Genomic DNA, 27,089 nt, shown 5'->3' on the forward strand with positions numbered 1-27,089 from the left:
CTGTCGGCTCTGCGGCGTGAAACGGTGGTTAACGGCTTGGCCTCACGGTGAGAAGGCCCGGTGCCTGTAGTCCCTGTGAAAGTGAGAACAAAGAACCCACAAGAGCCGGTTCCTCTTTCAAGTGTCTATTCTACCACAGAATGCAGTTCTGATATGTTTCTGTTCCTCTGTGGCTCTATGGGTTCCTATGGATTAAAAGTTAAATAATGCAAATCATTGAAAAAATTCAGCTGTCAGCTGACTGGCGACGTGTCAGGTTGTACAACCCCCCCCCACCCCCCCACCACCACCACCCAACAGTGGCCAGGACTTTCTGGCAGAAAAAGGATGGACGGAATTAGGGCTGCACGATATGAGGAAAACTTGCGATATGCGATATTAGTGATCAATATTGCGATAACGATAAATTTGCAGTAAATAAACAAATAGAAAAATAAACAAAAACATCATTCCCATTTCATTGCAACAGTTTAAAAATTATACTCCAAATGACCCTCATCGACATGGGGGACAAACGCCAGGGTGGCTAACCCTGGTCCTCAAGAGCTTCAACCCTGTCTGTTTTCCAATTCTCCCTAGACTGCTCGATAATGATAACCAAAATCAGGTGTGTTCAGTCAATCAGGATGTGAAATCACTTGAGTCAGCCAATCAACAGCAAGCTGGTTAAGGAGAGCTGGAAAACAGGCAGGGTTGAGGCTCTTCAGGACCAGGGTTAACATAATAGGCCTCCATCTGATTGGTCAACAATGGGAAGGCGTCCATCTGATTGGTCAAAGCATAAAGGGATTTTATTTGATTCGTTAAATGCTTCAAGCTGCTAGAAGATTGTTTTAACACATTTTGGGTTTGCGATTTATTGCGATATTCGCCGTCTTTTGCGATATGCATATTGCAGAGCTGGATATTGCGATAACGATAAATTTGCGGTATATTGTGCAGGCCTAGACGGAATAAATTGTAAGGTAAAATTTACTATTTATAAATCACGTATTACTTCCCAGATACATGAAACACGTGGTACAGAATGTTGCCATTCCACATTTTAAACTGCACTTCAAAATATTACAACTACTATTACTTTTGTATTAATTAGTTGATGATTTTTAAAAGCATTAAAAAAGATTTGCAAATAAATGACCATTTACTAAAACTTATTCTTAGAGGAGAATTAAATCACGGCAATCCCTAATTTGGTTGGTAATCTATAATCACACTGTATGATTATGGATTGTAATCCAATCTCACCACAGACCAACACCCTGTTTCTTGTTGAGATTATTGTTTCTAAAAGGGGTTTTTAAACTTCTGTCACTTTCTGGTTGGACATAAATGTTAGCAAAGGTGATATTTCCTTCTTTTCTCAAAAGTATAGCTGCCTGCTTAATCACCAACATCTGGAATGTACACAAAGTTTAAAGAATAAGAAATAACGGTGGTTCTGCCGCTCTATTTACTTTTTTATGATAGCTGGAAAAGAGTTTGCAAACCAAAGTTCTTTCATTTTTCTTCTTGCATGTTTCCTTTTTTACTGGATAACCTAAACCGAGACGTCCAACTCAAAAAAACACCATTTAAATGTAAAAGGGCTTTAATGTGAAGAACTTGCAAATAACAGAACAAATCCTGAAAATCCGGTGTTTTAACTTCCTGTCCAGAACTTTCCATCGTGATTTCAGATGACATCTTTTTCCACCAGACAACAAAAGACAAAAAGGTTTTTTATTTAAATAAAGTGTCTGTAGCAGCAACGTTGCTACAGTCACGTTACTGTGCCTCCAAGGCAAGGTAACATTGGGAGTTGGGTCATCTAGACCCACTAGACAGTGCTCTGAACCTTTTTTCTTCAATGATTTGTGATCTTCACTGGTGTCCATGGATTAAATGAAATCTTTCCACCTTTATCCACCTTTGTCATGGTAGGAATAACACGTCAATGTAAGGATCGGGTCATCTGGACCCCATAAGATAACACAAGGGTTCATGGAGGTGTCTTGCTGTTGTCTCCACCAGGAAGGAGAACCTGAATTTTGAACCATGGCCTCAGACTTCAGGGTGCTGACCCTCATCCCAGCCACTTCGCGCCTTGTGTTTAAATGCATTTAGGAGTTTGTGTAGCTTTTGAAGTAGTAGGACCAAAGTGAAAAAAATATCTAGTTTGCTGTAGATCCGGATGTCTCCATTTATGCAGAATCAGAACATGAATGAAGGAGAATTGCAGCAGCAGAGCTGCTAGTTGCCTCTGCAGGATCTCAGACACCCCTGCAGCTGACAGTCATGGGTGTGGAGGTGTAATGATTTGTGGGGAATGAAGTGCAGGGAAGCCTGCAGCCGCCTCAGTGATCCTCTGCAGTGTTCCTCAGAGTCAGAGCTATCAGCAAAGACTATCCTGTAAAACACCTGCAGCTAGATCAGGTCAAAAAACGTTTTGCTTTTCTTTGTCCTAAACATTTGTCAAAGGAGGAGACGTCACAGCAGTGACCCCGCCTCCCCACATACACACAGCAGTCAGGCTCGCTCACTTCACTCGCTTTTCTTTTCAGTTCAAGTCGATCTCTATTTTCAGTCCTCGAGGCCTGCTGGAACAAGACTTTTGTCTTCAAAAAGGTTTTTTCATTTTGTTGCAAGACTTGTCAGATCTTCAGATGGTTCTAATCTCAGATGAGTTCATGACCCCCCCTGTCCCCATCCCGATGCTCCGCACCCGTTACCTCTTTGTAATCTTTACAGTTACACAAAAAAAGCTGCAAACTTCTCTGCAAACATTTGGATGCAGAGAACTACGTTCACACTGCAGGGCCTAATGCTCAATTCCATTCCATTCCAATTCCGTTCACATTTCCAATTGAATGTGAACTTTTGTGATCTCCTGTGTGAACGTGAAATGACCCAGAAGTGACCCGCATGCTCAGAAGAGTACTCAATGGTGAACGACGTCACGTGTTGTTTGTGGAAGTAGCTAACGTTAGCAATGGATGTCAACAACAGTGTTGTAAACAGCAGAGCTCTTTTTGCAATTTTAAATTTATTTTCACAAAGGAGCAGCACAATTACAATATTCTCATTTTAACCCTTGTGCTCTCTTAGATGACCCCCCCCCCCATCCATTGACGTGTTCTCCCTACCATGACAAAGGTGGATAAAGGTGGAAAGATTTCATGTAATCCATGGACACCAGTGAAGATCACAAATCATTGAAGAAAAAAGGTTCAGCGCACTGTCTAGTGGGTCTAGATGACCCAACTCCCAATGGTAAAGTGCCTAGGATAGCACAAGGGTTAAGAAGACACAGCCAGGATCGTCTGTACCCACTGTTGTGGAATGTGGATGTGTATGCGCTGCAACACTTGCAGCGAGGTGGAGAATAAGGGGGGCAGTGTGGGCGCGCATTCATGTTGTGTGTTCTGGAGGAAGGAGAACGGTAATAAAAGAAGAAGGTTTCCCCCAGAATAAATGCTATGGACTCTTTATTAACCCGCTCTAGAGAATCTAAGGGTCCCAACGGGGAAGTGAACCCCGGAAGAGGATGCGCCTTCGGTCCCCCGCGCTTCTGACCACGTGACGGTCTGAAAGGGAAGAAAAGTCATCGTGGGAAAGGTTCAACACCACGATCGGCCATTCCGCTGGAAATATTTTCAAAATCCGTACGGTTGCGATAAGAGCCCTGGAGTTTGTCCTGAATAGAGCTGTCACCCCAAATATGAATCCAATCGGTGACCTCGCTTCCCTTCCACTGACTGGTCTCAGCAGCATCGTCCGCCATGGTTGATGTTTATTTTCTAGTTCCCGCCTACTTCAACACACAACGTTTGTAGCGTCTCAATGACGTACGGGTCGGGTTCATGTGGCCTCACCGGTCAGACAGAGGTCGCATTTCAAAAGATCAGATACGTATTGGATTAAAGACCACATACCCAAGTGGCCTGGGTCACATTTGAAAAGATCGGATCTGTGTCGTTCAGACTGTTATAAAAAGATCAGATACAGGTCGCATAGGGGCAAAAAAATCGGAATTGGGTCGTTTCAGCCTGCAGTGTGAACGTAGCCAAAAAAGGGAGCCGAGCCAGATTGTTTCAGGAAATGTTTTTATTTCTCTTCACACTTTTCATCTTTCAACAATAACTCTGTTTAATATTTGCCTCTAAACACTTAAAGAGAGATCAGCAGAATATTGCACGTACAACAGAAGATTAAAAACCAAGAAGCAGAAAGACGCAGAACCGCCGGGAGCTCTTTGAAGGAGCAGTTCTACACTTTTAGCAGGTGGGGGTGCACATGCATTAGCAAGCGGGCCTCACTGGACCCCCACACTAACTTATTTCTGGTTACAATCAATGTCTTCTGCTTTGTTTTTGTCTCCCATACACAACTCAGGCAGCGCAGTCAGTTTACAAAACAGGAAAACAAAAGAAAAGCAGCGGGTAAAAACCTCACCGTGAGTCTGGCAGTCTGGCTTGGCGTGTTTGCATACATGTGTGCAGTGTTGTTTGAAGCCGGGATTTGGTGCCTAAACGGTTTAATCTGGAATGTCATGGCCGGTAGAAAGGGAGGTGGCAGGTCAGACGGGTTTTCTTCCCGATGTCAGGGGTGGGTCGTGTTCTTATTGCGAGAAAATTCTTTGTGTACCATGTGATGCACCGTAACCAAGGCAACCAGGAGATGAAAGCCCTCCATTGGGAATGTAAAGGTAAATCTGCATCTTCACATTCAAGTCTCTGCAGCCCTACAGCCAGTCTGTTTATGTGCACGTATGGTTCCACGGACCTATGTCACGGAGCGCGTACAAAACCATTCATGTGCACACGCCTCCACACACGCATGCTTCAATGCACGCATAGTTCCATGAAAGCAGTTCAAAGTCTGCGTACAATTCGGCGTGAGCTCGCTGAAGCCGTGCGTGTTTCAGCCCACTAATGGTCCGGTGCACACAGGCTTCAGCAAAGGCATGGTTCTGTGCACGTATATTTCTGCGCCCACGTGGTTTGTAAAGGAGCACGCGTGTTTCAGTGCTCACATGTTCCTGTGCATGTTTCAGCGCACGCATGACTCTATGCATGGGTCTACCAAAGCACACATGGTTCTGTGCATGCATGTTTCAATGCACACTCGGGTACATGTACGCATACATGGAGCATGTAAAGGTTTATTTATTTTATGCATATATTTCAGTTCTCACATGTTATCAAGCTTGGAATTTAGCCAATGATCATTTTAGTGGGTTGTATGTAAATGTACATGCATGTGTAAAAGCACGTATTGTTAAGTGTTTAATGCTTTTTTGACGCTGAATGCGTCTTTTTTTGTTTTATGCACACATGTTTCTATGCATGCACGATTCAGAGCACAAATACTTCCATGTTTTCCCTTTTTGGACAATGAATGGTTCCATGCACACGTTTTAGGGCCTGCATGGTTCTGTGCACACGTTTTAGTCGGTCCAGGGTTCTGTGCATACATGGTTTTTGCAAGCATGATTTAAAGCAAATCTTTGAAAGCCCGTGTTTCAGTGTGACCAAAGTTTCATGTGTGCGAGTGGCTCTGTACACCCATATCTGAGTGCAGTTGTTTCAGTGTGCGCAGCGTTTCACGGCGTGTTTCGGTGCATGAAGGGTTCTGTTGGCGCGTTCTTCAGCATGTGCATTGTTCTGTGCAAGCGGGTTTTAGTGACCGTAGAGTTTTGTGCATTTGTGTTGGAATGCATCCGTCGCTCAGTGAGCAGAAGCTGCAGGTTCATTCTGGGTCGGCGTGTGCATGCTTCAGTGCATGTATGTTTCCATGGAACCATGCACACATGTTTCCCAGAGGAAAAGGCTTGACTTGAAGGTGGATGTTACAGATGCTGGTCGTTGTTGCAGAAACACTGACCTCAGGTCAAAAATAGATCCAAAACGAATTTGTCTGCAAAGCAAAAAAAACCTTTACTTTGATGCAGGCTGGTTGCCTTTCGTTAAACAAATGAGCAGGACTGGTCCAGCAAACCTTTTGTGCTTTTAAGAGTGGCAGCTGAAATACAAATTTTTAAAGTTTGATTAGGCTGTGACCTCTGTGTGACCTTTAGTGAGTCAGCAGCTGAGCCACACATAAGACTGGTTCTTTTAACAGGTGGGTTCCCGCAGTCAAAGCTGAAGACAATCTTTGCTTCGGCAGCCGTGCGCCTGTGCATCCTCTGTTCTCTGCAGAGTTTGGGATATTCAAGGAGATTTTTCAGCTGGCGTCAATGCTTCTCTGACTTCTACGAGCAAACGTTTGCTTCTAATACACCCACAAGTACACCAAGGACAACAGAAACAGTTGGAGAGCTTTGTGTTCATCGTTAAAGATGCTGGAAAACTGCAAGGATCCACCGTCACACAGATTCTTGGACAGGTTGTTCCCTAAACTACGGCACAGAACGACAGACTGGTTGGCTCTACCTTTTATCCTACTCTTACTAAGTCAGAATCCGACGCACCACGATTCGTAAAAAGCTTAGCGGACAGTTGGATCCAGATTGTTTTCTAGTCCGATTTAGTTATTGATGTGTTTGACTTTGTGCTTCAGTTAAGTCAGGCAAAGAGCAACAAAACCTTCATCAGAACATGGGCAGATGGAAAAAGAGGTCCTCGATTCAGAGAAACACATCAGATCAGAGGACAGAAAGTATGACCGGCTGAAGGATGGAAAACAAAAAGTTATTAGAAAGCCTAGAAATAAGTGCCAAAAGGAAAAGTGATCCTCGAATTTTCCAACTGGCAGGCGAGCAGAGGCAGCTTTATGTTTCAGCCCGCACTGAGGAGGAATTACAAAGCTGATGAGACCCTAAAACTCGATCTTGCAGGCTGGAAAAGACTCATCCTGCATGACAACGGTGCTGCTGGAGGCCAAAACCATGATGTTGAGCTCCTGCTGCCTTTCATGGGTCTGCTGGTACCACTCGCGAGTGACCTCAGTGTCGTGGGTGGGGATCAGCGTCACCTGAAAGATAACCACAGAGTCAGATGTGAAGGTGGGGGTGAAGGGACACAGAGACTTCAAAACAGGAAGAAACACCAAAGCCCTGGCTTTCTTTAACAAACCCTTCAATTAAACATCAGGGGTCCCCAGCAGGCCTGGAGGGCCGGTGTCCTGCTGACTTAACAGAAACCTTACGTTTTTTGCTGCTGATTACCTTGATCAGGTGTGTTTAGCCAATAAGGAGCTTCAATGGCAGGTTGTTTGGAAAACATGTACACCGGCCCTCCAGGCCTGGATTTGGGGACCCCTGCTTTACATGAATAAACCACAGCAGACTGGACAGTCGCACAAAAATACCTACATAAATACCTATCAGCAAGACGCCAACACAGTTTGCAAGGTTTTTTATCATGCAGCTTGTTGGGAAAATCCTGGTTCTCAACGAGCCCCCCCCCTTCAGTCTCAAGTCTTGGTCAGATCCATCCAGACTGGAGGTTGACCCGTACAGGCGCTGCGGGTTTTTGGTCGTAGGAACATCAAAAGCCTTAAGCTGCAGTCAGTGAATGCGATCTGAGGTGTCCTGGTTTTAACCTTCAGTCAGGCGGCTTAAACGTAGGGTGCGACATGTTTTCTCTGGCAACAGCGTCATTTGGCCCTCGCGGTGCCTCCAGAGTAAAAAAATCGGAATCTTGGGGAATAAGATGCGTCACATCAACCAATCAAGGACTTTCAACATGTATACTGACGTAATCGGCAGGAGTCCAAAACCAACGTGGAGAGAATTTGATTGTTCTTTACCTGAACTTTGGATATTTTTCTCATTTGCATCAAGACAACAAAAAACTTTTTTTTATTTCTTTTTTTTCCATTTCTTTTTTCTTTACTCCTCTGACTAACGCGGGACAGCAAGTCATCAAAGTGGGTCACAGAGAGACAGTAGGTGGTGATGCTCACAGTACTGGGAGAGTCTCTGTCTGATCTATTGAACCCAGACGACTCATTCTTTAGTAGAATTCTTCTAAATAAATCAGCCTGATCTCTTAAGGTGAGGCGCAGGCATGTCATCCAGAATTTTCATTTTTTTTAACCCTTGTGCTCTCCTAGGCACTTTAACGTTGGGAGTTGGGTCATCTAGACCAGTGTTTTTCAACCTTTTCTGAGCCACGGCACACTTTAACCTTAAAAAAATCCCGCGGCACACCAGCATCCAAAAATTAAAAAAAAGGAGAAACTCAGTCTGTATTGATCTACAGCCCCTCCACAATCTCACATGCATTTTTGAGATAATTGTTGCAGAAAAAGCTGGAAACTACAGCTGTTTTTTTCTAAAAGATGCAATAAAAGTTAAGTTAGAAGATTTAAAAACAGTTTGATGTGTGTTCGTTGGTTTCAAGACGTTTAACAACAGATCTTGTGCGCTGTCACTCTCACAACCCAATGCATCGTGGGAGATGTAGTGCATAAAATGGCCGGAGATCGCTTTTCGGAGCTTCATTGTTTTGTTCACTTGTTCCACGGTCTGACACCAGATTCTGTGGAAAGCTACACCGCTAAAGACGAACTTTAGCTGGTATTTTTGTTAGAACTGAGCGACTTTACGTGCTAAATCGGGACAAGGAAGTGAAGACTTTAACCACTTCTGATTGGTCAGACTGATGACATGTGATTAAGCCTCCAAGAATGATTGGTGGAGACAGTTAAAGGGACGGGACTTTTCCAAAATACAGCCGAAGGTGCAGCTGAATCGCGGTACCGTCATTCTTATCAAAATGTCTTAAATAAAATAAAATAAACGCAAAGAAAAAGTATTTTACGATCTTTTATATTCCTAACTCCTCAGTGTTTTATCAGGGCCTGTTTGGATGAACAAAGAGCTGATTTCCTGGAGATGGGAAACGTTTTTAGATCAGTCAATGAATGGGTCATTTCCCATGGCACACTTGACCATCTCCCACGGCACACTGGTTGAAAAACACTGATCTAGACCCACTAGACCAGAGGTCGGCAACCCATGGCTCCGGAGCCACATGTGGCTCTTTCATCCATCTGTTGTGGCTCCCTGTGACATGGTAAAATAATGAGTATTTTATAATAATTAAATTTTATTTTAGTTTGTTCATTTTTCATAGCATTTCAAAGGCGCTGCTGGCTCCGCACGAAGCGCGAGCCACGTAAAAAACAGCTTCGTAATGAGCTCGTATTTATCGGGCGAGACCTGCAGAGCTGATAGGAGGGAGAGGCACGCGGGGCGGCTTCAATAAACACTCCCATCTTCTGCCGGGAACTTGACGTGCCGCGGGGCAGAGGCCAACTCACTGATGACAGAGAGTTCGCGCCAGCGTTGCCAGATAGTCACAGTTTTCCAGCCGAAAAGTCATCTGAAAACCGCCAGACCCAGCCAAAAACTGCCCAACACAGCTTTTGTTAATGTTCTTTTTCGTACTGGACTGATAAAATAAAATATTTTTCTAAATAAAAGATAGTTCAGACTAATAATAAAATGTTTACACTATTGAATATTTCTTCAGCAGGCCGCCTTCTTGCATTCATTTGCTTAACCCGCTCTATCCCCGCTATAACCTGCATCCGGCTCTTTCACCCTTGTGCGGCGCTGGAGCGCCCCGACTACCGTATTTTGTGCTCTCTGTGTAGGACACACTGAGGAGCGCGGGGGAAACAAATCTCAGCTGCAGAGGATGTGAACAGGTGAACAGGTAGAGAGGAAAAGCAGGTAGAGAGGCGGAGGAGGGGCTTTGGCTTCAAACTCTGTCAGAGATGCAAACATGGCGTTAGATTGAGACGCGGCTTTCCCTGCAGGAGTTGAAGCAGAGACTTTCTCTGGGATGATTTTATGAACTCAAACATGGAAACATGATTACCAAGTAGAACTCTTCAAAATAATAAACCTGATCTCTCCACATTCTCAGTGTCTTCCATGCATTGATAAACACATCGCTCCATGCAGCGTTCAGACCAGAACCAGTAGCTCCGCCCACACGCGGCCGCGGTATCATCCTTTAAAGAACATAATGTGCATTTGCAGCGACGTATGCTTCAGACGATGTCCGATTGGCCAATCTACATGTCAATCAAGTCCCGTACTTCTCAGTGAGGACTTTGATGGATTTTAAAGAAGTACCGGTACTTCTTTTTTTTTTTTCTGGCCCGCGATCAACACTCACGTCATTGAAGATCGACCGGGCGATCGCGATCGACGTAATGAGCACCTTTGAATAACATATACATGCATAATATATATAATGATGTCAAAACGGGTTGTGGCTCCGGGTGCTTTCTTTTTTATTAGGGGCGGTCCCAAATGGCTCTTTGAGTAAAAAAGGTTGCCGACCCCTGCACTAGACAGTGCTCTGAACCTTTTTTCTTCAATGATTTGTGATCTTCACTGGTGTCCATGGATTACATGAAATCTTTCCACCTTTGTCATGGTAGGGAGAACACGTCAATGGAAGGGTGGGGTCATCTAAGATAGCACAAGGGTTAATAAGGAGGCACCTGATGAAAAATGGGCTGCATGGTGGAGTTGTCAGCTTAAAATACGGCAAACAGCACAGAAACACGCCTCCAAACTTCTGGACCAAAGTCCTTTGGAGAGATGAGACCACGACTGAACTTTTTGGCCAAGACAGCATTTGGAGAGAAGTCAGCACGGCCTCTGATGAAAAGGACACTATTCCTACTGGGAAACACGGAGGCGGCTCGCTGATGGTTTTGGGATGTGTGAGCTACAAAGTCCCAGGAAATTTGGTCAGAATTGAAGGCCAGATTGATGCAGCACATTATCAGAAGAAACTGGATGAAAGTGTACAGTCTTTAGCTCGAAGGCTGCGCATGGGACACACCTGAACATTTCAACATGACTAAGATCCAAAACACAAGGCCAAGTCCAGCTGTCATTGGTTCCAACAGAACAAGGTGACGGTTCTGGAGTGGCCGTCTCAGTCTCCTGACCTCATTATTATTAGAGGAACTTGAGGTTTTCCAGGCGGCTTTACCATTAGAGAAAAGAAAGAACCTCATCCGTCACGTCAAGCTGTTATTGGTGCAAAAGGAGGCAATACAAGAACTTCATTAACAACTTGGTAAACTTTGAACAAGGTCATTTGATTCAAAAAGGGGTAAACAGCTTATTTTTGACAATAAATGGCTTCATCCAACCGCTGACTATGAGTGGAAAACAAGTTTTTTTTTGTTATCATTCATATTCTATGAAAAAAGACCAAGAAATGATCAATTGCTTTTAGGAATGTAAACGTATGAGCACAACTGGTACTTTGGTACTTTGGAATTGGTACTTAGAAGGAAATTGAATTGAATTCACTTTTTATTTCTTTAGTTTAACATGAATAAAGACACATGTCACCAAATTGAAGCATCAGAGAAAAGTCAACAGTTCTTTTGAAAATACCTGAAGGTTTGATCCCCACTGAGCTTTTCCGTCCAACAGGGCATCCAGGACCCCCCGGCTCGGTTCCCCACCAGCTGCGTCGTTCCCGCTCACTACATAATATGCGGAACGAACTCGTTTGAAAAACTCCTGGTCTACATTTTTGCCGCTGCAGTGGTTGGGAATGTAGGCCAGGTCCACAAAAATGGGAAAAGCTGGAGCAGCCACAGAGCCAGGCTTTTGGGAACCTGGCAGAGGAAAGTCAAAGGAATGAGGAGAACCTTTGAAAAGTCATGAATCCATGCTGTGTCTAGACAGTGTGCCTTTTTACCTGGACTTGTCTTGACACCATTTGTCAGGCCTTTTCCAGGGTTGTAGCTCGATCTGGAGTGGTCGTCGTCTTTGGAACCTTGTCCGTCCGACAGACGAGACATCCGTGAGCTCTTGTCTGAATCTTTCTTCTTTGTTTGAGCCCCACAGGGGGAAAGCATCTGCTTCACAGGCATGGGGGACCTCTTGCGCTTAGCTGGAGATGAAGATTTGGTTCTCCCTGAGGCCTTTTTTAAGCTCCTAGGTTTTGGCTCTTTCTTGGCGGAGCCATTATCCAGCGAACAAGGATCCACCATGCATACATCTGGGTAGGGTCGGTGAGGATGGGGGTCCCTGACTGGAGCAGGGGGAGGGTCGAGGCTCCTCCTGGAACCAGATGGATGGTTGCCATGACCTGAGGCAGATTTATTAATCGGCATAAAGTCTTCATCTGAGTCAAGGTTGCCATCCCCAGTAACAGAGGTGGATTCTTCGGCACCTCGAGGCCCCTCAGAGTCTGACTGAGAAGCAAGAGACTCACTAATGGAGGTGGGGGGGGTGTCTTCTGCGGCTGGTCCTGATCCTGTCAACATCTCACCAGTGGGCTGCAGAGAGCTGCTGTCCTTGCTGTGGGACTGGTGATGGTACGGCTGCTTGTGGGCCCTTCTCTTGACAGACAGGTCGTGCTCGTCCCCCTCCTGGGACTGATCGCTCCAGTGACCTGCCTCCCTATCGTCCTCGTCACTTGAGAAATGCTGCCTACAGGGGTTGATGAAGGACGGTGAGAGGTCCTCCTTGCGCTGCCTGTACTCAGAAGACGAGTATCCGGGAGAGGAGCGGCTGGTGAAGGAGGAAATGGCGCCTGTGGGGGCATCCTGGTCACTGTCATCCTCGTCATCCAGCTCGTCCCGACTGCATTCCTGAGCGTGAAACGGTGAGTGAAACAGCTGCTCTTTAGAGGACAAGGACAGGGGGCGGGCGGGATACTCTGGCTCCATCTCACACTCCTCTTCAAACTCCTCCTCATGGCGACAATGGGGAGGGGATTCTCCAGGTACCATGCCCATCTGGGACTTTGCCATTTCCCACTCATACATACTCCTGGTAAAACCTGCTGCTTCCTGTCTGGGTTCCACCCTGGTCAGGCCAGAAACCGGACCACATGCTGCTGCCCCAGCAAGCACAGAGGAACCTCCACTGGCCTCCGCAGGTCTGTTTGCTCCGTCCTGCACACCGGACCTGGGAGGGGATGCCATGTAAGAAGCCAGAACATCTGGAACGGCCCCGACCTTTCCACTGACAGCTGGAGCGACAGGTTTGTTTAGGAATGAGATGCTGCCCGTCGGGCCGCTGGAAGGAGACCTACGAGCCATGTCATGCATGTACACCTCCTCATCCTCGTCTTCACTGCTGTCAGTCTCCTCAAAGTAGTGCTTGCCTTCGATGTCTGGCCGAGGGGAGGAGGTGACCCCAAACAGAGCTGCGCTGGCAGCCTCCTTGTCTACTGAAAAGTCTGACAGTTGAGAAAACGGATCTGCTCTCAACCCAAAGTCCGCTGCCTTGGTCCCTTCAGGCCATTCAGGCCTATAGAAGCAGCCAGACTGAGGGCCTTTGCCTGGAGCTGCATGAACCCTCATTGACTCCTCACATGTGCCACGAGGTGAGAAAGCGGCTGACGGGGAAGAGGACACAGCTGTGGTTGCTGGTGGGTTCAGTTTCTCAGAAACTTCTAGATAGTCGTGTTTGGCTGCAGCTGAACTGGGGACAGGAGGATCAGCACCAAGCATGTTCTCTTCTTTAAAGGATGAGTACTCGAATGGAGGCTCCACAGAGGCAGGCGTCTCCAGTTCCTCCCCAAACTGACGGCTTGTGGAAAGGGAACCTGAAGTGGAGGAGGAGTAGCTGTAAGCTGAGGAAGAGGAGTACCCCAAGGCTGTTGTGGTGGAGTACTGAAAGTTAGTATCCAGTGAGCTTTTACTCGGTACATCTGGAGTTTTCTGCTTTTCATAACTAAGGTCACTTCTGTCTTTCTGGCTATAACTCTCATCTCTTGATTTCAAATGAAAAGCTTCTTTTTCTTCGTCTCTGTTCTGACGTGATGAAAACAGCTCTTTCTCCTCAAACCCAGCGGGGTAACCGGAGTAGCCAGTTGCGCCCGTGGAGCCTAAGTCTGCAGGATCTGCACTGGCAGGTGAGCAATCCGTGTTGGCATCATCAGTGAACTTGTTCAAATAGCTGGGGCTGCTCTCCTGTGTACCGGTCTCACCCTGGCAGGTAAACCCGCCCCCCACCGTTGAAACCATGGACTCTGGCTTCTCTGAGGCGCTGAGCGGGCTCTTTGTGTCCCGCTGACATTTCTGTTTGCCATCTTTTTCCACATCAGAGTCAATGCTACTTTCATTGTCCTCATCCTCCTCCTCATCTTCGTCCTCATCATCATCAAGGACTTTATCATCATCGTAATCTTCCTCATCCCTTGCAGTGAATTTACTCATGTCGATCTCCAAGCAAGCGCCTTTCTCGCCGCCCAGGAAAGCTTCTTTTTCTGGGAGGGAGGAGAACGATGGGGGGGACATAGGTGCATCCTTCTTCTCCGAGGTCCTGTCCATGACTGTGGTGGGGAAGGGGTGCTCGGGACTCTTTGACAGCGCGTCAGTCCCTGCGGCGGCGTCGCTGACGGCCTTGTCTTCAGACTCCTGTCTGTAGTAGTCAGAGTCCACGGAGCTGGTCTTGCTGTCATACACGTCGGCGTAGGTGAAGGTTTTTCCGTACACATAGGGCGTGTCCTGCCTCATATACACGACTTTTTCTTTTCTGTCCTTCTCTGAAAAATCAGTAAGACTGAAATGAACGCTCTTCTCGCCTTCTTTCAAATGAACCTCTCCTTTCTCGTTGAGTTCATTCTTTTGGTCTGCCTTGTCCTGATTAGTGGACGAGGGTATAGGTCTGTCCCCACTCGGAGAGGCGTCATCTGGTTCATCATCATCATCATCAGAACACCTAACCCGAGACTGTAATTCTTCCGCTTTGCTAAAGGACACTTGTGTGCCGTCAGTAATCGTGACGCTTCTCTCGGTTTCATCAGGTTTTTCTTCAAATGTAAAGTCGTCGTCTAAGAAGCATCCCTCCTTTGCTTCCATGAGCTTTGCCTTTACAGCTGGTTGCAAATCAGTTTTGGCTAAATTCTCCTCCTCACTGGTTTCATCAGACTCCTCAGACACCTCCGGCGTGGCCTTGTCACCTGGTAGGTCGATGAAGGAGGCGTGATCTAAGATGGTAACGGATTTTTCCTGTTTGGGGATGTCAGCTTGTGCCGTCTTTTCTTGGTCTGGCAGCTCAAAAGCCTTCTCTGCAAACGAAGGTACAGACTGTGGGAGTAAGGCCGTTTTCTTGGTGCCATCATCAGGACTTGAGGCTGTTTCCTCCTTTTTCTGCATGAAATGAGGCTGCTCTCCACTGGAAGCTGGTGCAGAAGGTAAGTCGGGGCTCGTTTCAGCAGGTTTGGATCTGTCTGTACTGAACAGAACTTCCTCGGTGAGGTCACCTGGCAGGCAGGAATCCTCAGCGATAGGAACAGATGTCTCTGCTTTGTGGACGTCAGCTGTCACGTTGGTCTCCAGGCGATCTTTGTCTGTTGTCTTTAGAGCTTTTCCTTCGATTGGTGAGGCGCTGCTGCTGGTGCGTACAGACTGTGAGGGGGGGGTCAATCTGACTGTGCTGTCCTCAGGACTTAAGCATCTTTCCTCCCCCTCCTGACTGAAGTAGTCCAGCTCAGTGGGGAACGATGGAGGCGGCATGATGTGGTTTACTTCAACTGTCCCGAGTCCTTCTGTGCTGGTGGCACTCTGCTGTTCTTTTGCAGTGTGGCGGCCAACGAGGGGAGGAGCCTTCTGGTGCTCCTGGAGCATCATGGAAGCTGCGTGCTCGTATCCCTCTTGAAGCTTTGCCAAAGGGATGTCAACATTGGGGGTTTGGTCCTCGTCCTCATCTTCCTCCTCGTCTTCTTCTTCTTCTTCGTGAACTGACCTTATTTTTGTGTCCCCTTCTATTTCTAGAATGTTGGGCTGATATTCATCAGAGGAAGGAGACTTAAAGCACTTGTCGTCTTCTAGCGAGGAGGTGGGGGAGATGGTTCCTGCTGAGTGGAGGTAGTCTTTACCCTGAGCGGCTTCCACGCGCAGAGGGGCGTTGCTGATGGCGTCTAGCAGCAGAGAGCTCCTCCCCATGTCCTCCGTCTGAGGTGCTGTCACCGAGGCAACAGACTGGTCTTCAGTGGTGAAAGAGGACAGTTTGTCATATTCTGTGATGGATGTGGCAGAAGAGATGTGCTCCTCTTCAGCGAGGGGAGCAGCAATGATGGCAGGGAAAGGTGCGAGCTCAGGCTCATGACTTCCAACAAAGACTTTGGGTTTCACATCTGCAGCATCTGGACCTGCAGAGCTCTTCATCTCTCTGATGCCATGCATGGTCTCAAAGGTGCCAGGAACATCGGGAACAGAGACTTCACAGGTGCCCACGTCGTAGCGCAGCTGTGGGATCCTGTCCTCGGCGTCCTCGTGGATCTCCTCGTCTGAGATGGTCTGTTCGGTCTCAGAGTAGGCGGGCATGGTCTCATCCTGGATGAAAGAGAACTGCTCGGAGGCCGAGGCTGTTGCTGCTTTCGTGTCGCCTTCCTTCATGGGTTTTTCCCTTTTCACCTCCTCTGCTTGACACTTCTGGACCTCCTCATTTTCTGTTCCCTCTACTTCTGCCTTTTCAATGACATCACCCTCCTCCTCCTCCGAGCTCTCGCTCTTCTTTGAGCGGTCTCTCCCCTTCACAGAGTCTTTGTCATGTTTTTCCATCCTCTCCTCCTCATGTTTCTTGTCAAAGTCAGCGTGTCCATCCGTCCACTCAGCTGAGGCAGCCGGCTCTGCTGTGCTTTTGTTGTCTCCCTCCTGTTTTACAGGGGGCTCGGATTTGGAAGGTTTCACCTCCGAGGTCGGGAAGGCGGGCCTCTCTGAGGGTGAAACTGACCTACAAACATTGGTTCCTGAGAGCCCCAGCAGGCCACCAGACATCCCATCATTCTGGACAGGCTCGGCCTCTGGTTTCAGAGTCTTCTCTAGCTTTATAGCCTCAAAGTCTGCAGTGAGGTCCTCCGGGGAGGAGGTGATGGAGCGATCAGCCAGAGCAGCTTCCTCAGCAGGCTTCTTTGGAGTCGGCTTCTTCTCATTGGCTTCCTCTTTAGCAGCCTTACTCCGGATGGCCTTGGGCTTAGCCTGAGCTTTTGCCTTGTGCAGCGTTTTTCTCACCTCTGCTGTGAGTGGCTTTAGGTCAGGTTTGGTCATTTTTCTCAGCTCAGGTTTACTCAGATCCTTCTTTTTGTTCTCCTTGGCTTTAGTCTCTTTTTTCTCATCCTTTTTACTCTTCTCGTCTTTCTTCACTTTTTCTTTCTTTGTTTCTTTTTTCTCTTTGTCTTTCTTTTCGTCCATCTTAGATGTTTTCTCTAGCTTTGACGTTTTATCCTTGGATGTTTTCTTCTTGCCTGCTCCCGGCGCCACCTCGCTGTTTTTCTGCTGTTTAGTGGCCTTCAAGCTTTCACTTCTGGGTTTTTTCTCGTCTTTCTTTTCTTTCTCCTTCGTGGCGTCAGCCTTTGGCTCCTCTTCGTGGCTGCCGCTCTCTTTCTTGCCTGGTTTGGCGTGGGGTTTGGGGGATGACTTAAGACTCTCCTTGCTGTCCGCTCTGGATCGGATTTTTGTTTGCTTGATGATGGGAGGCGGAGCCCCGGATGTCATGTCTCTTTGAGTGGCCACTGGGTGCCGGAGGAAGTCCAGGTGCTTCAGTTTCTCCAGACCCTCAAAGATTTTATTTTGCGGAGCGTTTCCTGGAAACAGCACCCGGACAATCTTTTCTGTTGGGCGGTGCGGAATCCAAACTATCAGCGCAGTAACGGAGGTCAAGTAGGGGACAGAAATCTCCCCTTCCTTCCCATTGGGCATCAGAATCCCCGTCTTGGCTTTGCTGTTGCCGGCCCATTTCTGCATTAGGAACTGCATCTCTTTGCTGTCTTTCACAGGGTTCAGGACATACATGTCTAACTTCCCCACACCAAGTTTGTGGAATAAGGTGATGGGTTCAATGGTGTTGCTGGCAGCCCTGTGGAGAGGCTCTGGAGTAATGCCAAGCTTGTTGAGATACTGCAGTGTTAGAGATGCTTCCTCGATGCTCCTCTTCACCTTCAGCGTAGACTCAGGCATCCTGAGCTTCTCTGGAACGTTAAAGAAGACAATCCCGAGCTCTGGAGAGATGAGGTTTTTCATCCACTCACTGCTGCTGCAGGAACCGGACCCTCGGTTCTTTTCCTCTTCCCGCTCTGCAACTTTCCTTTGGAACAATCCATTGATCCCAGGAAGGTTATCTGCACCGATATGTGTGAGGAGGACAGAGTCGATCCTGTCCAGGTGTCGAACCAGCTTCCAGAAGCAGGACTTCCTCTCTGACCCTCCGTCCACCAGGATGTTAAATCCGTTAACGGCAAACAGGGCAGAGTCGCCCCTGCCTCCGGGGAAGATGTAGCAGCAGGGCTTGGACAGCTTCAGAAACCCCCCAGAAGTGGGCGGCTCCAGGAGCTCAAAGGGGGACGGCACGTCCACCGTTTCTGAGATGTACTCAGTGAACTCTGTGACTCCGTCCATGTCGGGGAGATGTGGTTCTGGGTTCAGACTGTATTCCAGAAGACCCCTCAGCGGCAGCTGCTCCTGGCTTTGGCCCAGGGAGCTCCAGCCCCCGTCTCCCTGACAAGAAACTGTGAGCTTTGCGGTTGGCTTGGCAGAGTTCCTGGACAGGACTTCGATCACCTGCAGCACAGGATCAGACAAATGCACGTGTGAGCTTGTGTGACCACCTCTAAAGCTGCATTCACACTGAATGCAGTTCCCACATCGGGGTGTCCATGTTCAATATTGAAGGGCCTATATCATGCAAAATCCTTTTTTGAGCTTTTAAGTGAATAATAACATTAATTCCTCACAAAAACAGCCTTAAAGTGGTATTTTGATCATTTCACTCATTTCTGAGTATTCCTCTAAATCAGAGGTCGCCAACCTTTCTAACGTTACACAAAGTTTTCACGGACCGGTCTTTGAGATGTGGGGAACAATTATTGGAGCAATGTCACAATTAAGGAGGAGCAGGGACCTGACATGTCAACCTCTGTGCTTTTATTTTGACACGCATGCCATTGTACATCACACAGGTGTCATCATCCTCTCCCCCTACCACACTCATGGTGCAAAAAACAAGTGCTGTCTATTAAATGTAGCTTTCTTTTTTTGAAGGCTCCTTTTCTGTCTCCTGGCTGGGCCTTTTCCACTTGGCAAAGAAACTTTCCAAAGACCTTTGTTTTTTACTCATTTTGCTAGCTCCTGGCTTTTATTTTAGCGGTATCCAATCATGTGACCGAGACGAGCGCCTTGGCCTGCGTCAAAGGGTAACATAGATGGATGGAACAGAGAATCGGCCAATTTTTCAAAATAAAACATCTTTCAGATGTTGTTTGTTTTCATGGGCGAAACGGAGACCCGCTGCCGAGGCCAACTCTTACGTCAGGAAATGGGCGGCACCCACAAGGAGCGAAAGGCGGAGCCTCAGAGATCGAATCGTCTTACTGACTTGAAAAATGAGCTGTGAAAATAAGCTTTATGTCATTAAAAAATCTGTTCTTTAGTGTGTCAAAAGTTAGATAGTATCATATTTATGGATATAATTTAGTCTCAAAGGCTAAAGGGAAGCATGATATAGGCCCTTTAAGTCAATGTACAGACGCAATCAGAGGTCCTGCGGTGCGATTTGAGCGGGGGGTGAACGCCTCTTCTTTGTCAGACATTTGAACTCTGGCAAAAAAGAGCCGTCACGTCAACCAATCAGGAATTCAGCTTCGGCGTTTTTGATCGCCCTCCTGAATTTTATAATAATTATCGTATTTGCTTATTTGTATGGAGACAATCAAAAAATCCACTCATTTTTATGTTATTCTTATTTTTCCCTCCGTGGACAGCAAGTCATCAAACTGGGTCTCAGAGACAGAAGTAGCGCTGAAAGTGTCCGTCATTCAGATTCAGCGCCTGCAGTAGACGGTGAAGCTCGCCGTAGTGAGAATTCTTCACAATAAACGAACCTGATCTCTAAACATCTGTGTCTTCCATGCATTGGCTGTAAATGATGTACAGTCAATGCTTTCATGGACAGAGTAGTGAAGCTAAAAACACACGGAGAAGACATTCTTGGACCAGCGTCGAGTGACCAATTGGAGTCAAAAGAGACCCAGCGGACGCGACTTTGATGCAGGAATCGCGTTTAGTGTGACATCAGCGTGACATCAACCCATTTATTTGAACAAAAGAAAACAAGCAGGCTTACTTGAGGATCGGAGATGATCTCAGAGAAGTGTTCCCACGTAAAAGCGCCGCCCTGCAGCAGCACGTCTCCTCCCTGCTCGGAGCTCTGGCCGCTCAGGATCAGCAGCTTAAACGCCGCGCGGTCAGTGATCAGAGAGCGGGCCTGTGCACAGGAGGGACATGCAGAAGCTGGAGGTTCACTGCGTTCAGACACAGATGATCATCACTGCTGTGTGAGCGCTCAGACATCGTCAAAGCATCAGCCCCACATTTCAACAGAGCAATCTAAAAACAATCAAAGCAGCTTTTAAAGGTTATTTCCGTTTCTGCGGATCATCATCTGTAAAAATAAACCCATTGAAGAAGCTTCTTCTATTTTTAACCTCCAGTTATGCCACAAGTACAGACTTTTCAGACACTCATCAAAAGAGCAGCGGATTGTCCTTCCAGCCTGATGTGTGAGGCCTGACAGAGCTTGTGATGCCAGGTCCTGAGATGATGAGATCCTGCAGGATCACATGGTTCAGCTGCTCCTTCAGGGATCTGAGGTGAGAGTACAGCTGAAGATCTGTCCCCAGACCGAACCAGCTCTTTGAAAAGACAATACCCAGACATCCATTACATTTGTGTCTTTATATCCGAGTCATGCTGCTTTTCTCGTCCAGAACCCACCAGACTCGGTTTAGATTTGAAAGATTGTGGTGCAGGTGGGAAGTACTAATATGCAATGGTTAAGCCGTAGCCCTTGTGCTAGCTTGTGGGGTCCAGATGACCCCACTCCCAACGATAACGTGCCGCCAAGGCACGTTAGAGGGGTCATCTTGACCCCACAAGCTAGCACAAGGGTACGTCACATGCACCCGTATGGGGGGTTGACGCGCACGGGGGCTGCAGGTTTTTTGGTTCTTGAAGGGGGCGCAGGCGTGTCTCGCAGGGCCCTAGTGACTCATGTGGGCCCCTCAAGGACCGTCACAAAAATGGAACGTACCGTTGCTGTCCACGCGGTAAGTGTGTCTTGAAGTATTTGTTATTATAATGTAATCTACACGTACTTATGACGTACGAGTGATGCTGTCCTATGATGTCCTTAAACCATACTCGTTACTGAGGTGTATGCGCTGGCTCCTTACCGGATGTGCACAAACGCTTTATGCACGGGATGTGCACGTGATACATGGTTGCCAGTAGGACGTCCACATGATCCACACTCTGATTGTCTAACTTGCTCATTTCCAACTGTCAGGATGCACAAGGAGTGTGCAAAGAGCGTGCCCATTCTCTGTCTCTTAGGACTAAGGCCTTCCTTGTTGACCTGCGACTCACCTCGGAGGAAACCGTTTCCTCTGACGGGTTCACCAGCACGACCGTCCGAAGGTCATCGCTCTGGAGCTGCAGGGTCCTTTGGCCTAAGCAAACACAAAAGAGGGTATGTCAGACCTGGACTGAATAAGACTTTTGGTTTAAATTCAGACGGGTGTTAGTAATGCCTTACTCCCTACTGCCCTCTCGGGCTCTACAGGCTGTCTGCTCACAAAAATGCTTCAAACCTGTACAGGGCATACAGGTGATCTGCACAAAATGTTGAGGTCGTAGATTAGGTATTTTCATTTAAATTAGTAACATTATGGTGCAGTAAAAGATCAAACTACAACTAGAAATGTTTATGAAGTTTTTATTATAAGATTCACAACCTTTACTTTTACACCACCAAGGGGGAATATTTTCAATTAAGAAAATAAAAACAAGCCATCAGGTTCAAAGTCTCTGGTTAAACACAAAAAACTGTAGGAACACTTCTCTGAGCAGCCAAAAAAATATTGACCAGCAGCTTTTTATTAATACCATCATACGTTATATGTTGACTGTCAGAAGTCAGAACTCTGTCTCCCCTCTGGTCACCGGTGGGAGCCGTCCCCAGAGTTCTAGCCACACTACATCTCCCAGCAACCCCATCACACACTTCCTGGAAGCCACACACCTGACTCTCACTCATTCATCAACCACAGCATACTTAAGCTCAATGAGAAGTATTGTTAGTGCCACTCTGCCTTCCTTACCGATCGTTACATCTGGACCTGATCTTCTGTCATCTGACCCCGACTCTGTTTGCCTGCTGCCCGCCCTGACCTTGGCCTGGATCCTGACAACTCCTGTCTCTCCTCTGATGCTCTCATGCCGGTTATTGACTTCTGCCTGCCTTTGTGGACGTTTAGCTGAGCTAATAAACCTGCTGCATTTGGATCCAGCCGTCTGCCTGTTCTTGTGACAGAGACGTACTTTATTCCATAGTTTATCACAACAACAAGACAGTAGAAAAGACATGAGTGACGTTATAGTTCCTCCTGGTGTCTTACTTCCTCTTTCTTAGATTATTTTTAATCTTTCTGTTCTGCTACATCTCAGTCTTCCAAATGATCAAATTCACCAAACTGGTGAAAGGAAACTATAGAATCCCTCATGTCTTTTCTACTGTCTCACTGTAGTGATGAACTGTGGAATAAGGTATGAAAACCTGTTTTTTTATTTTTTTTTAAAAGTTAATAATTGGAATACAATCTATTTGAAATAGATGTACAGATACTAATAGAAATATTAGTAATATTGTGTTCCGAGTTTCTGTTGCTGCGGTTACCATTTACGGATTAGGCCAGCGCAATGGTTTAGGACATTTTGGCTACGTGACTGGTGTTGGTATAATATGTGTTCGGCCTGCCAGATCGGTACGGGGGCTTGCGACTATTGATGACATTGTGACATTTGACTGTTTGTACGGTCGTTAACACGCTAATACAGGTCTTCTGAGAAACATGGATGACTTGTACAAGGATCTCGACACTTAAAGTAGTTTTTCTAAAGGGTGTTGCTGTAGTGTGACGTCATCATCATTAGTCGCAGGCCCCCACACCGATCTGGCAGGCCGATCACATATTACACCTCTACAACGGAGCATCTTTTATAGGTGTGCATTGGTATATCCCTTTTTAATCCACACCCTGCAGCCAATCACAATAGAAAATTCACCTGGACCATGGTGTAACAGACGTTATTGGACTTCTTTGAAGCAAATCATCCAACGCAGTTAGGCTGCCTTGTCATTTCAATTCAGATATGTAGGGTTAATACTTCGTAGTGATTACAAATGTAATCACTGGGTTTAACGGACACCTAAACAGGCATTATCTCTAACATAATAGATAATAGTTATAGATTAAAAATTAGATAAATGTGATTTCAAAAACACAAATTTGTTTGTAATTAATTAATCATGATTATTGCAATAATTTGACATCCCCAGTCTTGGGGTCTCCAACGACCGGTCCGTGGATCAATTGGTACCGGGCCACAGAACAAATAATTAATTATGCCTGGTTCTTCATTTTTCTTTTAAGTTTCGACGATCTTTTATTTTAAAAGATCTTTTATTTAGAAAAATAACTGGATTCTGGGCGGAGGCCCCGGGGAAGACCCAGGACACACTAGAGAGACTACGTCTCCCAGCTCCTCTGGGGGGTTGCCCCTCCGACCCACTCCCAGATGAGTGGAACAGGATGGATGGATGGATTCTCTCAGCTACACCTTCGATCACTTGAGCTGTAAATTTTGGTCAGGAAGAATTACTACATTTGAACAATCTTTTATTCTGAAAAAACGTAGTTTTGAAAATCGACAGGAATCTGTTGGCTACATTTCAGTCACTTGGCAGCGTGATGCATGAGAAAGGTTGTATGTGGAACGTTTCCTTGCAAATGGATAAGTGATGAGTGCAAGGACAGCAGAACAGATGGAAGAAGGGGCCACGACTTCCAGACAAAAAAGAACAACAGTAAGCCATATATTGCAACAGGTGATTTCCCACACTGAGCCTGTTTACATAGTACTCACAATATCCATTGACAGAATATGTTACTAGAGATTGATGTTCCACTGTTGTTATTATCATTATTGTTAAAAAAAAATCTTGATTATCAGAGGTTTTCTTTCTTTTTAAAATCGCACCAAAATTAAGCGTCCCCGGCAACCCCCACCCGCGGTCCACAGGGGAACACTGCTCTATGATACACTTACGGTAATGGTACGTTCCATTTTCATGGCATCCCTTGAGGTGGCCATTAGAGCCTTCGGGGAACCGCGTGACGCACCTGCACTCCTCTCAAGACACAGCCACTCTCCTCTAAGACCCTCCATGGGCCCAAACAACCCAAAAACCTGAGGCAGCCGTATGGGTCCACCCCCCCCTCCCGTACGGGGGCATGTGACCAATGCATTAAAGTTACCCACCATGCAAAACTCTCAATTCTCTAGTCTCTCTGCACCTTGACCTGTCTGTTACCATGGAAACAAACCCTAAGGGTGAAGTGTGAAGAAAGAAATCTGGTTTTCTTATTCCCAACTGTTCACAGCAGACCCCCCCCCCCCCACACACACACACACACACACACACAGACACACAACCTATTTCCCATCATTGTTTTACAGCCACTGTTTCTTCCTGAATAGAGGGGAGGGTTCCAAAGGCCAAGTCTTCCTGTAATGTGTTCATCACAGATTGTAACCCTTGTGCTATCCTAGGCACTTTAACATTGGGAGTTGGGTCATCTAGACCCACTAGACAGTGCTCTGAACCTTTTTTCTTCAATGATTTGTGATCTTCACTGGTGTCCATGGATTACATGAAATCTTTCCACCTTTATCCACCTTTGTCATGGTAGGGAGAACACCTCAATGGAAGGGGGGTGTGGTGGTTCAACCTCAAACCACCACATAGGTGTTAGTATTTCTTTATTTTTCTTTAAATTAAAATTCATTTTACTTTGTTTAGTTAAAATGAATTGACAATGGATGCACACATTTGATTAATTTGTTTTAAGTGAGAAAAAGTATTTTATTGCCTTTTGTTTGTTTTCTGAGTTTCCATCCCAGGTGAGCCATCCATAGTAATTAGCAGAGGAGATTGGGAAATTCCACTGGGGAACTGCAGGGGTTGCCAACTCTCCTCATGGACTTTATTTTTGCTTATTTAAAGGAAATGATTTAGTCCACTTTTTGTAGAAGACTACTTTTGCATTCTGTGAAGTTTGTTCGGTTTCTGTTTCCCTGTTTTGTAATCAGATTAATTAGTTTGTGTCCAGTATGGTTTGTCCCTGTCTATAAAGCTTCCCCAGTGTGTCGGCGTGGTGGCTGAGTCTGGTCAGGCATGTTCAGTTTAGTCCCACTTGGTTTGTTTCATTTAATTATTTTTTTCAGTTGGGCCCAAATTACTTTAGTTTTGAAACTATTCTGTTTTTGTACCTTTTTATCTTCCTTTACAAAGAAAAAACTCTACAAAAAAAGTAACCCATATTAAAAAGTCTTGCAAGAAACCCCTATTCTGTCCATTGACAGATTGTGAACCTTCACAGGTGGGGTCATCTAAGATAGCACAAGGGTTAAAAATCACCTTGTGTCACTTCTCAACATCTCAACACTTTTACGATTAAACTAACTTCATCGTTGGTGAGAGAGAAGCTTCTCCTGAGGGAGCTGCGGCGTAAATTAACCCTGAAACCTCACTGGACTACAGGTTGGTGGTTTTACTGCCACAGCAACCCCCCCCCCCCATCACCCCCCCCCCCCCCCCCCCCCACCCCCAGGAAGATCCACACTTAAATAACCAGAGCAGCTGATCAGCTCCGTGTCGGTCCTTCAGTTGGAGCGTGAGGATGCATCATCCACTTCTGGTAACCTGCCAGCATTTCCCACTGAACCACTGAGCATATGCCCCCCCCCCTCCCCCCCCCCCCCCCCCCCCCGCAGACTCCTCGTTTTTCCTCCAAACGTGGCCACAGTTCAACCTCACTGCATTTTCACAAACCATCACAACACAAATATGCTAAAACGTCTGAGCAGCTGTTGCTATGGCGACGCCACTCTGGCTGCTGCTGCCAGCAGAATCTCACAGACCCGGTCTGAGCTGAGGGAGACGCATTGCAGCATTTCTATGGGAGGGAGGGGGGCGCGTGGAGAGCATGAATGCAGCCTGTAATGCAACACTATATACAGAATCAGCAGCTGAGGAGCTTCCATGCTCAGCATCTTCAACCCCCACCCCTCCAAAGGTGGTTCTTAAAGTTCTGGAAGTCCGATAGCAGAAATACAAAATATCTGCAATCAGAACATCAGGATCAGTTCCAGCCAGGGAGGGGGAAGCGCCCATTCAGGACCAAATTGACACATGTAAACATCATCTGTGCTTGATCTCTATCATGAAAATGATTCCTTTATTATTTGAAGAGGATTGGATTCCAGCAGCACCTCTGTGGATAGCATCCCCCCCCCCCCCCCCCCCCCCCCAAGTAGTAACTGAGTCTGATCCATTGACTGTAAAGAACTGGACTGAGTCAATAACTTAATGCTTCCTGTAGACTTTTTAGAGTACATATTGACGTGCGACGATGTCATATTTTATGTGTTTGTAACTTAATTGCAAGGTCATTCAGTTTTGAACAGCGGGGCAAAGATGAGAGAGGTCTGTCATTTTCATCATAGACAGACCTCAACTAGAAAAAAATCCAGAAAATCACATTGTCTATTTTTTATAAGAATTTATTTGCAAATTATTTTCCACTTTTCAAATTATTTTTCACTCAAAGACCTTGATATGCTTCTTATGAAGCCACTCCTTTGTTACCCGGTCAGTGTGTTTGGGGTCGTTGTCCTGCTGAAAGACCCAGCCATGTTTCATCTTCAATGCCTTTGCTGATGGAGGGAGGTTTTACTCAAAATCTGACCATACACGGCCTCATTCATTCTTTCCTCTACATGGATCAGTTTCTCCTGGTCCTTTGCTGAAGAAATGAATAGCCCCAACACATGATGCTTCCACCCCCATGCTTTACAGTAGGTATGGTGTTCTTTGGATGCAGCTCAGCATTCTTTCTCCTCCAAACACGACGAGTACAGTTCTTACCAAAAAACTCTATTTTGGTTTCATCTGGCCGTAGGACATTCTCCCAATCCTCTTCTGGATCATCCAAATGCTCTCTAGCAGACTTTAGACGGGCCTGCACATGTACTGGCTTTAGCAG

General features: G+C 46.4%; 1 protein-coding gene across 2 annotated transcripts in view; it reads right to left on the bottom strand.

Moving 5' to 3' along the window:
- Positions 1-4,068: 4,068 nt before the first annotated feature.
- The window catches only part of map1aa (microtubule-associated protein 1Aa), a 45,775-nt gene continuing 22,754 nt past the window's right edge, over positions 4,069-27,089 (bottom strand). For both annotated transcript variants that reach the window (XM_023951844.2, XM_023951845.2), the window contains 5 exons: positions 21,349-21,431; positions 20,048-20,188; positions 11,670-18,486; positions 11,360-11,586; positions 4,069-6,954 (listed from right to left, as the gene is read on the bottom strand). In XM_023951844.2, the coding sequence (XP_023807612.1) occupies positions 6,799-6,954; positions 11,360-11,586; positions 11,670-18,486; positions 20,048-20,188; positions 21,349-21,431 (7,424 nt within the window). In that variant the 3' untranslated portion in view covers positions 4,069-6,798. The remainder of the gene's footprint in view (positions 6,955-11,359; positions 11,587-11,669; positions 18,487-20,047; positions 20,189-21,348; positions 21,432-27,089) is intronic.

This window comes from Oryzias latipes, chromosome 3, assembly GCF_053564925.1.
Source record: "Oryzias latipes strain Hd-rR chromosome 3, Olatipes_Hd-rR_3.1".
NCBI lineage: Eukaryota > Metazoa > Chordata > Actinopteri > Beloniformes > Adrianichthyidae > Oryzias > Oryzias latipes.